The following is a 16,781-nucleotide window of genomic DNA, read 5'->3' as shown; positions in this document are numbered from 1 at the left end:
TGTAAACGCATGGAGAGCTTTCAGGAAAGGACGTAGATCCTTTTTTAGTCACTCCTCTCTCTCGTTATATGAGTAACTTGTGATGAAGGGAAAATTAAAATTAAAGAAAAATATTAAAAAGTAAATAAAAATCCACCCATTCTCCATATCCAGATTCTTGTGCTCCCTTTCTGCTCCAAGAGTGGTGCACCTGCACACATTCCATCGTGGGTGGCAGGGACAGCTGTCACTGCACCTGCTCAGCCCGGGGCCTATGGTGATCACTCTACATGGCTTATCTCCATTGCCCTCCTGACGGGTCCAGGGAGGGCGCTGTTAGTCCCACTGCCCAGATGAGAAAGCTGAGGCATGGAGAGGGGAAGAAGCTTAGCCCAAGGTCACCCAGCCGGTAAGGAAGCTGCCAGAGACAGGGCGCCCATAGCACTTCTCTGAAGCCTCTGGGAGGCCTCAGGTAGTACTTTCTTCCTCCCTTTTTTTATCCTTTTTCTGAAAACATGTAACACTGTAGGGCCCGGTAATTTGCAGAAAATGTGCGATATTTGTGTATCACGTAGCAGGTGCTTTTCTGCCCTGTTCATGTCTCTGTGCTTTGCCTCTTGGTTCCTCTCTAGGCATCATGGCCATCCTGTTCTCAGGCATTGTGATGTCCCACTACACGCACCATAACCTGTCCCCGGTCACCCAGATCCTTATGCAGCAGACCCTCCGGACCGTGGCCTTCCTGTGTGGTGAGTTCTGCCTCTGTGGTCCCGTGGGGGCAGGCCGGCAGCCCATGGCTCAGCCACACACTCTTTCCCCCACGGAAAATTCCGTAGAGCCACATACTTCGCTCCCTTATCTTTTGTTTATTACTCTGGCTTTCAAATTCTATAATGTAAACCTAACTCCTGATAACTTTCTAGAACATTCGATGCCTATAATTTTAAGACCAAAAATAATGAGAATAAATATGAACACTGGAGACTGATTAATGTTTATAACATCATAAAGTGACATTTCCAAAAACATGCCTCCTGGCACTGACATCAGTGAGGGTTAGGTGAGACAAGACTCCACAGTCAAACAAGAGCCTGGAAAATCCTGGGGGGAATATATGCTTTCAGTTTGGCGGCCGCAAGAGCATCGTGAGCTGACGCACATTGTGCGTGTCTGAGAAGGGGACGTTGTTAAAGCTTTTTCCCAGCTTGTACACAGGCTCCTTTCCCATGAGAGCAGCTCAAAGGGCGTAACTCGAGCGCTTGTCGCTGCTGCATGGGGCCCTCTGCACAGAGGACTCTCTCTGTGAGGCAGTTTCAGTGTGAGCTCTTGCTCCCCCACACTCTGATGTACCCCCTCCCCCGCCTTCTCCCTGGTTTATACGTGGCAGCGAAGGACACACACTCACACGGTCCCTTTCTGCTGGCCTCCCGGGTGGCCACGCCCCAGGTGTCATCGCCAGCACCTCCCTGGCGCTGCGGTGGGGTCCGGCTCATTTTCCAGCACTGGTTCCATGCTGTCACGCACTAGGTGGCAGGGACGGGCCATGCAGAGGCTTCCTTCCGCAGCCAAGGGGGCTCAGGAGCCAGAGGTCAGAGGACTTGCCCACAGTCTCGTGGCTGAAAAGGGAGTCTAGAATCCAGGTCTGTCTCTTCCTGGTCCCGGGGGTCTTTTTTCCACAGCATCCCACTCACAAAGTCCTAGCTAAGATCTCTGAGCCCGACTGTCACAATTAAAGGAATATAAAGCAAACCACCCAACAATTTTGTACCCATCAGGCTGGCATGCTCCAGTTTTGCTAATACCCACTTCTGGCACGGGGATATGGGAAGCAGGCCCGTTGACAGGCATGGCCTAATGCCATCTTCGGGGAGAGTCATGCAGCCTTGGGCTGCGCGTCAAAGCCGTGTGCTCTTTGACCCAGCAGAGCTACCCTCGGGTGGAGCTTGGATATTTGTCATAAATGGTGTTATCACCAGTAGAAACCGCCTCCGTGTCTGTTGACACCGATTTGTTAAACTAGCCGTGACGTACCAATATATTGGAATTTATGCCGCCTGGGAAAAGCATAACATAGATCTGAGTATATTCTAAATGGGCTGATTTGGAAAGATCACAAAAATGTTTATTAGATAAGAAAAAAATTCAAGGAGGGGAAGGGTGTGTATACACTCCCACTTGCAGACTTGTTCTAAAAAGATGCATGTTTAGAGAAGAACATGGCTGAAATGTTTTAAAACAGCCTCTCTGTTTTATCATGTTCAACTATTTTAAAATACAGTCCTTGTCTCCCTGATGATTAGCCTCTTCTGACATGACCATGTCAGCAGGGAGCCTAGTGCTAGGAATTCACGGGGTGCTCTTTCTTGGGTACACAAGTACCTGCTTGCACAGAGAGCGGCGTCGACTCAATCTGACCTGTGGAGTGAAGCCAAGAGTCGGAAATGCCCCTCTCCCTGCAGATCCTGCCGGGACAAGCTGTCTTCCCAACCTGTGGCAGCATTAAATGCGTGTCATCACTCTAGCTTTGGCTGCCCTGGCAAGAAAGTTAACCGAGGGACCTTTTCACACTAGGAATGTGGTATCTGTAGTCATTTCTCGGACTTTGCTGCAATTGGGATCCTTGCCAATGACTGTTCGACAAAGGGACAGATTCATAGGTTTATCATCTTCCCCAGGTGGGAGATTATGTATTTGCATTTATTTGACAGCTGCCTCATTAAATGAGGAGATTCTGAATAAGCACGCACGTGCAGCTCGTGCGATAGAAGAAAACGAGCCGACCGAAGCGCGGTTTCCAGCAAGGCATCGGGTGCCGGATTTTTCAGACAATAAGCAGAGTGTTACAGTAGATCCTGACTTGCTGTGAAATGTTTGCTTGTGTGCTGTGTCAGAAGAAAATAGTTGGGGCTGAATAATCCATTCTTTGGTTTGTTTCAGAAACATGTGTGTTTGCATTTCTTGGCCTGTCCATTTTTAGTTTCCCTCACAAGTTTGAAATTTCCTTTGTCATCTGGTGCATAGTAAGTATTTTCCTTGTTTTTTATTTAATTACTTATTTGTAGATCAATAACCACATGTTCTGGATTCATTTATGTAACTGTTAACTGCTCAAGGTCAACAGCTACATAGACACTCTTCTGTTTAAAGTTTCTTTTGTTAAAAAATCACAAACATATGATGAAGGGAGAAGGGGTGGAATTAAGGGAATGAATATCCTTGGAAAAGAATTTTTGCTTCTTTTTAAATATTAAATGACCTTGAAGGTTATGGTCTTCTCTAAAAACTACAAGTTTTTGTGTTTCTGTATTAGGTGGTAAAAGCAACTTTCAGAATTGAATGTATAATTGATCATAACCATGTAAAAACATCATGCATAGAAAAAAAAAAAACATGTAAAAAAATGGAGCACAACGTTTCCAGTGGTTGTAGAATTGGGGATGATTTCTTTTTCCACTTTTGCTGGATAATCTGTAATGCACATACTTCTCACTGTGGTTTTCTTCAAATGTGTCCATTTTTGCGCGTGACCTTGGACACTTGTTTAGAGTAAAGATTACCACAGCCTTACCTCCCCAGAGGTTCACCCAGAGCAGTCATCCCTGGTGATTCTTACCATTCAGAAGGTTCGGGAAACTTACCATTGGACTCGGGGCAGCAAGGGGAAACAAATTAAAATATGAATTTAACTTAATTAAGTAATTTAAAATAGGAAAAGAAAACTTTAATCATTCACAGTAAAATCAAATCTTTTGGCAGAATGGAGTCGGGGGAGGGTAAATGTTTAGCGTTTAAAACAAAGGGGCAGCTTCCTTAGGCATCAGATGGAAGTGACATGAATGGCTTCTAACATGTGGGCATTTAGCCTGTGCTCCCAGGTCCCTCATCTGGGCCCCTTCTGTGTCTCTCACCCCTCAGTGTGAGCTCGTCTCCCATAAGCCCGCCTACTGATCCATACTGTAGTCCCTAATTTGATCTCTGTTGTCCTTTTAGATCCACTGTTAACTTAAGACAGGTGAGACACACGCCTTACTGTGCTCAGTTATCATGATTCATGTACAGTTAACTCTTATTACCAGTGCCACTTAACAGAACCCAGCTGTTGAGACACAGACCTTTTTATAACACTATCACCTGCCATGTGCAAACCAGTGAGGCCTGCCTGTTTGGCGTGTGGGGAAACTGAGGCACAGAGAAGCTAAAGAGCCCTAAGGGAAATGATGTTTCTCCTGGTAGTGTGGGTGCTTCCACCTCTCAGTCGGCAAGAGCTCGTTGCTTTTGTCCCTGTTATCTGTCCTCCAAACTCAGGTTTCAGGGCAAAGAGAACAGCAAAAGTCAATTACAGAAAGTATAATAGTCTTTAGTGTGGTCACACCTGAAACACAGGTGTGGGAATGAAAGATTGGATTTCAGTGGGTGAAGCGAGGAGGTCCTCCCTCCACCATGAGCTGCGAGCAAGAGGAAGATGAGAAGGTGCTCCGGAGAGGGAGCTTGGTCTCCCCCGAGTGCACAGGCAGGCTGGTCCTGCCTTTCCCGGAGATAGCCCTTGCTGTTCTGATGGGTTACCTGAGACTTGCTCAGTGGTCAAGGGCACAGGCTTTGGGGGCGGAACCGGGTTTGGGGCATGGCTCCCAGTAATAAAAGCATTGCAGGGATCTAAATTTAACAAGATGTAATGCATATAAAATGCCTGGCACATTGTCTGACATACAAATGTTAGATGATTGGGAGCCATTGTTAACTTGACTGTCCAAGGCATAGAGGCCAAAGCACACTCAATTCATGCTTCCTAAAAGAATAAACTTAGAGCCTGCCGAATGTACATGTGTATATTGTCTACGTATTACTAAGTTAGTTATGGTAATAACCAAGATGAAAAAAGTAAGTTAATAAGTATTTCTGGGTATCCAGTTAGATAAGATCTAAACCTTATGTAAGGCTATATTTTTTAAGACCAACTTTGGGGATGGTTAGGAACCAAAAGCCTTGGCAAGCACTTGCCAGATAGGGCGCATGTGACCTTTTAGAACCTACCTACGCATTCCTTTTGCTTTGGGACTAGCATTCACGAGACAGCATTATGTGTAAGCCCTTCTCAGTCACCCCTCCTTTCCCTGAGGAGGTTGGGGGCGCCCACGGGAGAGGCAGGAACAACCTTGTCTGTCCCTCCAGAGCCAGCCCATTGGGAATGATTAGTGTAGGCCTGTCCCACGGTGAAGCACCTTTGGAAAAGTGAGAGTGCCCTTAAATTAATCCCTGGATGCTTCAGCCTGGCCCCTTGGCATTCGGTTTTGTTCTCCTGTCATAGCTTAAAGCTGGCTTTGATACCTTGTTAGTCCTCTCTTCCTGGCTGCGGAAACATAACATACAAAGTGCGATCTTCTCCCAGACTCAGAGAAACTAGCATCTCTAGCAACACGCCCCAGCTGGGTCTCTGCCTAGCGCTGCCATTCATGTCTTTCATGGCCAAGGGGAAGGCTGCATTTATTATGGGCGTGTCACAAGGTCTGTGTTAGCTTCAACAAGCTTCACTTGGAGGCCCAGCGATTTCTGTCTACAGCTTCGTTTGTGGATCTTCGCAGGTGCTTGTGCTGTTTGGCAGAGCCGTGAACATTTTCCCTCTTTCCTACCTCCTGAATTTCTTCCGTGATCATAAAATCACCCCGAAGATGATGTTCATCATGTGGTTTAGCGGTGAGTCCAATATTGAATGAGCAGTAGACGGAAGATCGCTTATAAAGGCCTGCACGGTGTGGAGAGCACGAGTGGCTCTCCGCTGGGGCCTCCGAAAGCGGGCGTGCCGCGTAAGGCAGGAATCATGCCAGTCCCCGGCGCCGGGTGAGTCCCACACAGACGGTGCCCCTCACAGGCTCTGTGCTGCAAGGCGAGTGGGTAGTGCTCGTCTGTTCGGCACGTGTGGAGGCTCAGGTTCAAGGGCAACGGATTTGCTTGGGTTCCCGTGACGACAGGAGGCAGAGCCAGCATTTACTGTCCTGCTCCTGCTCCTCTCGACGGGCAGCCCAAGCCAGCACGCACCGGGGACAGCTCTCACCTGCCTGCAAGCAGTGAGGGGCTCCAAAGAGAAAAGGTTCAAGTTCAAACAGTTTCACACTACAGGCTAGATTTGGCTATTTCTTTTCATCCAGTCAGAGTTCTGAGAGTTGATTGGAACATTTTCAGTTTCTGTGCAAATTCCTCTACTTTCTAGAGGAAGGGAATGATTTCATCTTTGGCTCCTAACAGACTGGATCCTTAGGCATCTTTAAATTTATTTTTGAGCAATACATCCCGTTCTTTGTACTTTCTTATTTAAATATTATAATTAAAATATTCCGTGTGGGTCGGGGTAGAGCAACATGCTTTATAAGCTGTTTTCGATCCAACAGCATATCTATACATTTCTTGCAGATTTCTCTCCTCTTTCAAAAGGCCTTGTTTAAAATATATACATATGTATATGTGTGTGAGGTATGTATGTATGTTTAGTGAGAGAAACTTTTTCCTCAGTCTTTCTTGCCAACGAGAAAAACATTTTTTTTCTAAAGTAGTTGATCCAAGGTCTTAAAAGTCTCAAAATCTAAGAGATGTATTGGATCCTTTACATGGTTGTGTGAGCTGTTTGGGGGAGGCAGGCATGATGAGAGACCTCTGTGGGGAATGGCGGCACTGTTTTAAACAGTGAGGGAGGTTGGTCCCAGCTGTTCCTCCCAGGCCATCCCGAGCCCTCTCTCCACAGATTTTCACCCTTTCTTTCCTGGATCCTCAACCTCTGTCTTTACTGAGACATCATCGTTGAAACTCTTGGAGATTCTTCTCTTTCCCAGGAAGAAACCAGCGACTTCAACATCCCTTCCGCACAGCCCCCCAGCTGCTTCCCGTCTCCCTTTGCAGCCAGACCTCCTTAAGTGGGCTGTCCTCCTCTGTTTTCTCCACTTCCTCACCTCCTGTTCATGGGCCTGAACTTGGCCTTCCCCAGGTCACCAAGCAAACTTCTGCTGCCAAGACCTGGTGGGCACAGGGCAGCCCTCGTCCAGCCCACCTCCACAACTGTGAGCTCCTTCTTCCCACTGATCTGCTTTCTGCCTGGGGACCCTCTTCCCTGGGCTTCCAGGCCATGCTCCTGGTGGTCCTCCTTCTCAGGTTCCCCTTACAACCTTCACCAGCCCCTAAAACACTGGCATCCTCAGGATGTAGCCCCAGACCTGCTTCTGCTCTTGTGGTCTCACAAGCTCACCCATCCCGGTGGCCCCAGCATCCATCAAGTTCCCACACCCCAGAGCTCTTTGCTCTTAGATCTTGACTCATGCTTAAGTCCTCCTTCGATGCCGTGAGAGCTCATTGTCTTGGGACTGAATTTACCTTCCTGCCCAACCTCTTCTTTGCCAGCGTCCCTCTTCCACGGGAAACAGTGATGTGTGTTATGACAGAGGTCTGGCTCACTCCACGTTTGCTCTGTGTATACCTGTCCTGTGCCCAGCATTTTGTCCTCAGGCCACCAACCTGGCAGGCCCCGCTTCTAGTCCTGTGTGACAGGTGGAGAGGTGGAGTTGAGGCCTGGGGGAAAGGAGGGTGTGGTGGGGTGACCCCAGGAGCCAGACTCCAGAGCCTGCTCCCAGAGCGCCGTGTAGCACAGCCTCCTGGGACACCCCACCATTGTCTGTGCCCCTCCCTTCCCGGGCCCTCCCACCTCCGGCTCACCCCTGTGGCCTGTTGCTTCCACTCTCCATGTCTCTCTTAATCCTGTCCCCTTTCTGTGCCCGTGTCTCAGGTCCGCCCTGCTGCTGCGGTCAGACCCCCATCGTCCTGTGAGGCTCCAGCCTCTGTGTCTGTCAGACCCTTCACGGTGTCCCCTGCCCCGTTCTCCCCTTCTTCGGGCGCTCACCGTGGCACAAGCCCTTGTCTGTGGTCTCCCCACCTGTTACCCTCTGGGGGACATCGGGCAAGCCAGCACATTCTCCAGAGGGTGCTGTTCCCAGCCCAGGGCAGCCCCTCAGCCCAGCCAGCCACCTCGCAGGGCAGCACCACAGGAGGTAAGGATGCAGCTCCCGGCAGCCTCTGGCCCGCAGCAGAGCAGCCCTGAGCCTACCGGTGCAGCCAGGAGCTGCGGGAGAGCCACATCTTCAGAAGCAAAGGGGCCTTGGTTGCTGTTCCTGCAAGGCTGTGAGGCCCGGGGAGGACGCGTCCTCCCCTCAGTCTCGCGTCCTCATCTGCCTGTGGTGGAGAGTCGCAGGGCCTGTTTCCCAGCCCTCCTGCGAAGTTCCAGCGAGACTGTGCATGCAGAGCCCTTCGCACAGGGCCTGGCGCACACACAGGGATGGCTCAGTCTGCACTAGCTGTCAGATTTCTAGAACGTGAGCGTTGGCAGGACAGATCGTCACGCGGGCACGCACGCACACCTGGTGCTTCAAGGCCTGGATGAGTCACCTCGTTTGACCCACTCGGCCACCTCATGAAGTGGAAGTGGGATGAGGTCCGCCCCCACTTCTCTGCAGCCCGCTTCTCTCAAGCCCAGAGCCTCACAGGAGGCGGTCGTCCTCCGCAGTCGGGTGCGTTAGAACATTCGATGGGTGTGAACCAGGGCTGTGCCCAGGTCCCCAGCGCCCAGTCGGTGAGGCGGCTCCTCTCACCCGCTTTCCTGCCCCCAGGCCTGCGGGGCGCCATCCCCTACGCCCTGAGCCTGCACCTGGACCTGGAGCCCATGGAGAAGCGGCAGCTCATCGGCACCACCACCATCGTCCTGGTGCTCTTCACCATCCTGCTGCTGGGCGGCAGCACCATGCCTCTCATCCGCCTCATGGACATCGAGGACGCCAAGGCGCGCCGCCGGAGCAAGAAGGACGTGAACCTCAGCAAGACGGAGAAGATGGTGAGCGGGGAGGGGACGGGCTCGGGCTCCGCCGCAGCTGGGAGGTGGGGCAACGAGACACGATCACAGGCTCTCGGCACCTGCACACGCTCAAAAGGAGGTTGAACTGGAGTTCTGAGGCCCTTTGTGGGTTGTCCGCCAGCGTCGGGCCCGGTGAAGCCACGGAGGCTGTGGAGTGGGGGCGTGGAGCCACATCAGGCTCTCCCAGCACCACCCCGTGGAAGGTTTTAAAGTCAGTCCTCCTCCTCCCCCACAGCGTCTACTGAAAGCCTCCTGCTGGGGGCCTGGGGAGGGGAAAGTGCTTGCCGGCCCCTGAGGGCCGTGAGAGAGGGGGCTTCCTGGAGGACAGACAAGGGAGGTGTCCGGGGCCCCACTGCGGTGAGCCGGAGGCTCCCAGATCCCTGGCCACCTCCTTGCCCCTCCCCGCTGGCTGCCTGTCCCTGGCATCAGCCCTCCTCGCCCTGTGTGGACCCTTAGGCCCCCTGTGCTGAGCCAGGCTCTCTGACAGGAGCAGAGGCCGTCCTTGGCCTGTGAGGCCACCTTCCTGCGCTGCCCCCACCCACCTACCCCCAGTTCTAGAAATGCCTCTTTTTCTAGTTCCCTTATTTGAGGCCATCAGTAATTTTGTTCAGTCAAGGAAAGCAAAGAAACTCTCAACCAGCAGAGACAAGGACACAGCCCACTCTCCCACTGGGGTGCTCAGGACTGGCCCGATCCTGGCCTCAGGTCTCTTTGTGGCCTGGCCCATGTCTCCTCCAAGGCCTGGCTGGGAGGAAGCCCTTGGGGGGTCACAGGGTGATCACAGGCGGGTGGTCACAGGGCTGGTTCAGCACGACCGTCTCACTCTCAGAAGCCTGTCCCTGGCCACCGCCATCCCCTAACTTCCTGGTCCCTTTCTAACAAAAGACCCAGTATAGGTTCTCGGACATTGCAGAGGCTGTCAGAATTGGTGGAGGGCTCCTGGGTCTCCCCAGGTCTAAGCTGTGGCTGGAGAGAATTTGTGTTTTGAGCAGGATGCTGGGTGCCAGGTACTGCTGCCCCCCCAGCCCCCCACAGCCACGCTTGCTGGAGCCCGGCTCCTGCGGAACCAGGATGTATGCCCAGAGGAAGAGCAGCTGCTGCTTAGGGAATGTTCGGGAATGTTCTCTGTGGCACAGGTGCGGTGGCTGTGCACTCCTCACACCGTCTCAGGTTGCCCTGAGAACCCACAGGAAGCAGGTGCTCTCTGCTCCTCCCCAGTTTGCAGATAAGAGCGCCGGGGCACAGAGCGGTCAGGACTCCATAGTCTGTGCTCTTCACCCCCATGCTCTCCATCAGCGCTCTCGAGGTGCAGGTCCCTGGATCAGCAGCTTCCCCGGGAACTTGTTAGAAAGGCAAATTCTGGGGCCCCATCCCAGACTTGCTGAATCACAACTCTGCAGGTGGGCCTAGGGGGACCAGGATGTTGAGGATTTGTAAGCCCTCCGGGTGATTCCCCCCCCAACATCCTGCACCTGCACCTGCTCCACTGCCCAGGCACCCAGTGGAGGCCACTCGGCTGTGACTTCAGATGCTACATTCACACCCTGCCGGCCTTTGGTCATCCCTGCAGCGGACGGGGCTGGCCTGGGCCTGGGGCCTGGAGCTCTGCTGGCGTTGATCTGTTGATCCGGTGAACAGAGACCTCCTCCCCCTGCAGTCCTGCCGTACTCTGGGGTAGTTGCTGTCACTCCTCTCCCGGTCCCCCCGGGATTGCCCCCCACCTCTGCACGTGTGCGCACACACACTCACACACACATACTCACTGACTGGCCAACACCTGCCCAGAGCGGAACCGCAGCTCACGCAGCTATCGGCAGAAATGACAGAAGGAGCTTCCCTGTTCCGCTGGCTGCGAGTGAAATCACCTAGAAGGGCAGTTCCTGTCCTGCCTGCCCATTAGGATCACCTGGAAAGCTTACAAACCAAACCCCAGTAAAAAAATAAAATAAATAAAAATGAATTAAAATCCCCCCTTAAAATAAATTCTGATTTATTCCTCATTTACTCCTGGCTATCCGTCACATTTTTATAAACCTTCCCACCTCCCTGCAGGCTCCCAGGAGACGCTTTGCTGCCCATACACTCCCCGCGCTGATCCGAAGGCACAGTTAGGGTCGGAGACACTGGTGGCCAGAAGCGAGGCGCTGCTGGGTAGGCGGGGTGGGGTGGGGGCTCTCAGGAAGAGACCAGCTCACGGCCTTCCTCCCCGCACAGGGCAACACCATTGAGTCAGAGCACTTGTCCGAGCTCACAGAGGAGGAGTATGAAGCCCATTACATCAGGCGGCAGGACCTCAAAGGCTTCGTGTGGCTGGACGCCAAGTACCTGAACCCCTTCTTCACGCGGCGGCTAACTCAGGAGGTGGGACACATGGCGAAGGGTCCCCGACAGAGGGCGGGCGGGGGGCCAGCCAGGCCACCTCCCCCAGCTTGACCTTCCCCTTCCCAGGCGGGCAGCTGGGTATGCTGTGGAACTCAGCATCTGCTGTTCTTCCTTGCCATTTTTAGTGCTAGTTTAATAATAGACTTGTTAACGCGGTTCCGTTTTCCTGGATGATAGACGCAGGACATTGATCGGCTACTGATTCTGAGCTGAAAATTGCAAACATGCTGGGGCCTCAGGCAGTGGCCCACGGCTCAGGGCTCTTGTTCTAGCCCTCTGGGGACTGCTGGCCTTTGGGTGACAGTGAATGACAGTCTCAAGGGGCCCGGTTCAGGCCTGCCCCACTTTGTTTCCGAGCCCACGTTCCCGCCCCACCAGTCATGGTCGCTGTCAGCATGGGAATGTTCCTGTTGCTTCGTTTCATCCTCCAAGCGACCTGTGTCATAGCCGCAGCTGCTCTCTCACCAGACAGCTGGGGAGACTGAGGCCCAGAGAGGTGCCGTAACCCCCGGAGGTCACGCAGCCAAGGTGCAGCCGAGGTGGGAGCACCCCCCAAGGGTGTCTGATTCCAGAAGCCGTGTTTTTTAACATCACACCAGCCTGCCTCCTACTCCTGTTTCTGAGTGACACCTCCGGTTACCTCCACCCCCACCGAGAAAAATCCCAGTTCGAGTTTGTTGGTTAAGTCTTGGAAATTGCCTGTAGCCACGTGCCCTTCCTTCCCTCTGTCCCACACCCCCACGGGGTACACAGCTCCCCACACCCTCGGCCCTGACCTGACCCAGACCCACTGACAAGGGCTTGGTTGTGTCTCCCACTCCAGGACCTCCACCATGGGCGCATCCAGATGAAAACCCTCACCAACAAGTGGTACGAGGAGGTGCGCCAGGGCCCCTCCGGCTCCGAGGACGACGAGCAGGAGCTGCTGTGACGGAGCACAGCGCCCCGTCCGGCCTCCTTGTGGCTCCCACGACAGACGCTCAGCAAGGGCCCCGGAGGGGCTCACGTGGGGCAGCCCCCTCAGGGGAGATGGAAGCAGGGGGAAGCAAAGGCCCTGGTCTTCGGAAACCGGACGTCCCTGGCCCTTGGAGCCAGCTGTCTGCTTCCGAAGTAGGTCGCATCCCCGGGCCTCAGCGGGCAGGACCCCTGCTCTTCGTGTTGCTTCTCAGCCCGCAGATCAGAGGGACCAGCTGTCCGGGTAAATCTTCCTTCTGCTTCTGCGGCCAGGGTGCAGAGTCCTCTGCCGGACTGAGGGACCCGAGAAGAGGAGCCGTGCCCTGCTGTGGAGCCTGCCGTGACTGGGGTGCTGCAGGAGCTGGGGCTTCTGCCATTCCCAGCCATGGCCCTGCATCACAGGACCGCCTGCCTGTTCCAGCAGCACAAGGAGTCAGCCGCCATTTCCCTTTGGTCATCAGGGTTCCCGTGGTCTCAGCAGCAGCCGTTCGGACCTAAGTGGTGGGCTCGGAAATCTGGAAAACCTCATGCTCCCCTTTGTGATGTTGCTTGCACTCCCTGAGAAGGAAAAACCTAGTGACCTTTTTCTTTACCTCTGCCTGGCACCTCGCAGGCCGTCTCCCTGGGCAGTGGGCAGCTGCTGCCCTCCTCTGGGAATAGTGTGAATGTTTACACTGGTTCAGCGAGGGGGCGCTTGGCCCCAGTGGTGAGTCTCTTTGGAAGCTGCATCCTTGGGTTTTGAGGGGTGAGCCAGCCTAGTCTGTGGGGTCAGTGCGCCCCCTGGAGGAAGAAGCTAGAGTTACAGGGCTCGTGCCCGCAGCATCTGCTGTCTTTGAATTCAGTTCAAATTCATGCACTTTGACAAAGGAATGAGAGCCTAGCAATCACCTCCCTCGCCGGTGGACCTTGTTCATCCAGAGGCCCCATTTCCTGGGCACCGTGGGGTCTGCCCACTGTTTGGCTACTGTCACTTTTACTGCTAATCAGCACTTCCTCTTTCCCTGCCCCAGTTCTTCACTGGCCTGGGTCCCAGCTTCCCAGGGCCCAAGGGCAGGGGCCAGAGCAACAGTGCTCCATGCTCCTCCCCAGCCACCCCTGCCCAGAACTCACTCACAGAGTGTCTGTATGTGCTCTCTCCCTCTCACATGCACACACCCTGCCCCGTCCCTGGGGTCCCGGCTCCCAGCTGTCTAGGGTGAGGAGCTTAGACTCATGTTCAGGCAGAATCACTACTGACTTTTGCCTCCAGTCCTCCCCTGCCCGAAACAAACCTCATCCCTGCAAGCCTTTGCCCATCTTTGGGCCAGTGGCAACTCCCCTGGGTGGTTCAGGGTCCCTGTCTTGGGACCCAGCACACCTCTGGGGTGGTGTAATTTGTCATGTGCATGCCCTTGGTTCTCTGGGGGGACACAGCGGGCCAGCATGGACCCTGGGTGGCAGCACATACGATTCCATCTGTTCTGCCTCAGGCAGCATGGTCCTGGCTGTCAGGAAGGACTGACTTCAGAAACCACCAGGCCAGACCCCTTTCCGGAAGTGTGAGGCCAGTCAGACAGGAAGCACATGGTTTCCTTTTTATACATGCAGAGAAAATCTGCACTTGATAGGGTTAAAGTATACTCACTTGTGTTTTTGTAACCTCTCACTTTAACCTCGTAATTTAAGCCAAATAGGCATATTTTACTGCACCTGATACCATCACTGGAGGAGTAATACCGTGCATAATTCTGGTCTCCATCATTTCCTACATACTTCTACTGGAAAAGTAAGGGAAGAAGTCACAAAGGGAGGGGCCTCATCTGGCAGGAGGAGGCAGGGATCCAAGACTGGAGTGTTCCCTAACCCATAAGTAATTCACCTTTCACTTCTAAAGTTCAGGGTCTGATCTCAGAATGTGTTCCTTGCATTGTAAACTCATTAGTTTACCAGAAAATTTGGTGGGGGGCGGCTAGGAATTCAGATAAAGTAGTGAAAACAGGATCTTCTCAATGCAGACTGCCCCCTTGTCACCAGGTCCTGCCTAGCCTCCCACTTTTAGCTGAGACCTGAAAATGATGCTGTGGTAGAGAAGAGTCCCCAAGGTTGGAAGGTCCCCAAGGCCTGGCTTAGTGGGCAGGGCACGTTCTCCCATGAGCCTCTTCTGCCCCCTGCTGAAGTGAGGCTTTGGTGGGCTGGAGCCGGTTCCTGAAGAGGGAGCCTGTGTTCCTCCAGTCTGTTTCTTCACTTTTGCCACAGGCAGAGCCCGTGGAAATGTATTTTCCTGGTGCATTTTTTTCAAGTGTCTTTGCCTGAGAATCAGAAATTTGCTGCTATCTACCTTTAGCATACCTAATGATTCTGTTATTGGGGACAATAAATGCCTATTAGATTAATATATATATATATATATATATATATTCCCTAGACAGGAATAAATCCTGTCTAGGTCTAGGCCATGGGAGAGCTATAGTGCACAGACAAGGTCACACTTCAGAGGGAGGGCCTGTGGGGAAACTGGCCCTTTATCCGTGAACTGGGAAGACGTGCTGGTCTTGGGGAGCCATGTGGTGACAAGCCACACACCCAAGGCGCCTGCTGCAGCCCTGTCGTAGACCCCTGGGAACAACCCTTCCCTGAGGCTGGTGGTGTGGGACATTACAGGGAAAGGAGCTGGCTTGTCCTAGGTCCCCAGAGATCAGGTTTTAGGCTGGGCTGAGCCAGGGCCAGGCGGAAGGAGGCGGCTCAGCTCCATAGTCGGGTGCGCAGACGCTCGGTCCAACGGCAGAACCAAAACCCTCCCGCACCCAGGACAGCTACCTCTCTTCACAGTGGAAATGCGGGCCGGGCCCTGGCTGATGGAAGGGCCAAGGGGCAGGGCCTGGCCCAGAGTGGTGACCACCCCGGAGTACCCCAGGTCAGCCTAGGGAGCTCTGGTTTGCCTGTGGATTCCTTTATGTGCAGTGAAATGTGGAAAGATGGACGAGTGGGGATCCTGTCCCTGAAACCCACGCCAGAGGCGCCGTCAGCGAGACTCGCCCCCGGGAGGTCTCAGTTCCGCCTTCCCACAGGGGCCGGTGCACTTGGCAGAGTCCTCAGCGGGGTGGCCACGGCCGGGACCCCACTTCGCCCTGGTTCAGAGAGTGAGGGTGGCGCCGGGTGGTGGCTGGCTTCTCCTCCGCCGCCAAGTCCTGGATGGCAGAGGTGCGCGTCTCCGAGCTGGGAGGAATCCGCCACAAGGATCTGCCGTCAAGTCAGACGTTCAATGCAAGGAGAGAGGGAAGAGGCACCGTGGTCCTCCCCACTCTCTCCAGCACTCGGCTGTTTGTCCTGCTGGCTGAGCCGTGTAGGGAAGCACCTCAGGCGTTCTCCACGCCGCAGCCCACAGCTCGAACTCCGTCTGCCAAGCAAGCCCCGGGCAGTTTGGTGTAAACAGAAACACCCCCAGGGAGAGGCAGGAGCCACCTTGCCTTGCATCTCGGTTCCTGCCGTCTGTCATGCAAGCCGAGCTGCACGTCAGGAACCCCCGCGGCCGCTGGTCACCTGACAGAAGAAGGAAGCTGCCAGTTCCCCCTGGGCCGCACCATCCCACTGGCTCACCCCATTTCTTCACCCGCCCCCCAACACCGGGCCTTCCAAACGGGGAGCTGCCTGCCAGGCCACCCAGCGCACGCCAACCTGGCCGTCAGGGCGACAGCGTGGCCACACAGGGGACGTGCTGTGGGCGCTGCAGGGCAGGCTCTTCTGGAAGCCCCAGCCCTGCCGGCAGGAACCGCCGCAGGCCGGGGAAGGCTCCTTGCTGACTGCAAGCTCCGAGGTTCGTGGCTCCCCGCAGGCCGGAACGTTGTCTCCGACGCAGCCCCCGCCACGCTCGGTCTGTTCGTTGTGTTCTTCTGAGTGATTTGCTTGGGGAAAATGAAGGATTTTTTAAATTACTGCTTTTTTGTTTTAAGGACCTTTGGGAAGGTCAGGCTGCTGCTTTGTCCTGGTTCCTGAGATGATTTGCTGCTCTTCTGGAGGGGGCTTCCGATCGGGTGGCTCCGGGATGGGCACCCCAGGAGCTGCCACGCCCGAGCCCCGGCCTCATCTCACTGCACTCTGTAAAGAATGCAGAAACGGCTGGAGAACAGCCATGTCACTGGCTATTTAGAAATAAACATGAATGCTGCTGGGTGAGAGGCAGTCTCTGTGCTTGTGTTCCGGTGTTGCAGATGCATGGGTCACACGCTCCTGGACTCAGCTGTGTCACCACCGACCAGACTCGGCGGGGCCAGCAGCAGACGCGTTGTCGGTGGGCTTCGGATCAGGCACGCCTGGGCCTAATTCCTGCCCCTGCCCCTTAGTGAGGAGCACGTGGGGCCAAGCGGAGGGGCCTTGGACCAGCCCAGCTGCTGGCCGGCTCACAGCTGCTGCTGCCCACAGGTGGCTGGGAGGGCGTCCTCCCCGGGTCTGCTCTGCTGCTGCCCCCGGACTGCGGATCAGCCCCTGGGCGCCCCTGCCAGGCTGCGCGTGCAGGACCACACCGGGCCTTCCTCTAGGTTCTCAACCCACGCAGCCGCGGGAGTGTGGCGGAAGGCCGTGGCGTTCTCCGCGGGAAGCCTGGAGC

At 54.4% G+C, this 16,781-nt stretch overlaps 1 protein-coding gene across 6 annotated transcripts in view; it reads left to right on the top strand.

Moving 5' to 3' along the window:
- The window catches only part of SLC9A8 (solute carrier family 9 member A8), a 69,076-nt gene extending 52,725 nt beyond the window's left edge, over positions 1 to 16,351 (top strand). For 3 of the 6 annotated variants that reach the window (XM_059132859.1, XM_059132860.1, XM_059132858.1), the window contains 6 exons: positions 612 to 728; positions 2,917 to 2,999; positions 5,559 to 5,670; positions 8,622 to 8,842; positions 11,078 to 11,224; positions 12,069 to 16,351. In XM_059132859.1, coding sequence (XP_058988842.1) covers positions 612 to 728; positions 2,917 to 2,999; positions 5,559 to 5,670; positions 8,622 to 8,842; positions 11,078 to 11,224; positions 12,069 to 12,176 — 788 coding nt within the window. In that variant the 3' untranslated portion in view covers positions 12,177 to 16,351. The remainder of the gene's footprint in view (positions 1 to 611; positions 729 to 2,916; positions 3,000 to 5,558; positions 5,671 to 8,621; positions 8,843 to 11,077; positions 11,225 to 12,068) is intronic. The other 3 variants (XR_009344507.1, XR_009344505.1, XR_009344506.1) reach the window with 3 other exon arrangements.
- Positions 16,352 to 16,781: the final 430 nt, after the last annotated feature.

Source organism: Mustela lutreola, chromosome 9 (genome assembly GCF_030435805.1).
Source record: "Mustela lutreola isolate mMusLut2 chromosome 9, mMusLut2.pri, whole genome shotgun sequence".
In the NCBI taxonomy this organism is placed as follows: Eukaryota; Metazoa; Chordata; class Mammalia; order Carnivora; family Mustelidae; genus Mustela; species Mustela lutreola.
The sequence above is the reverse complement of the archived record's forward strand: the minus strand, read 5'-3'. Positions and strand labels throughout refer to the sequence as shown.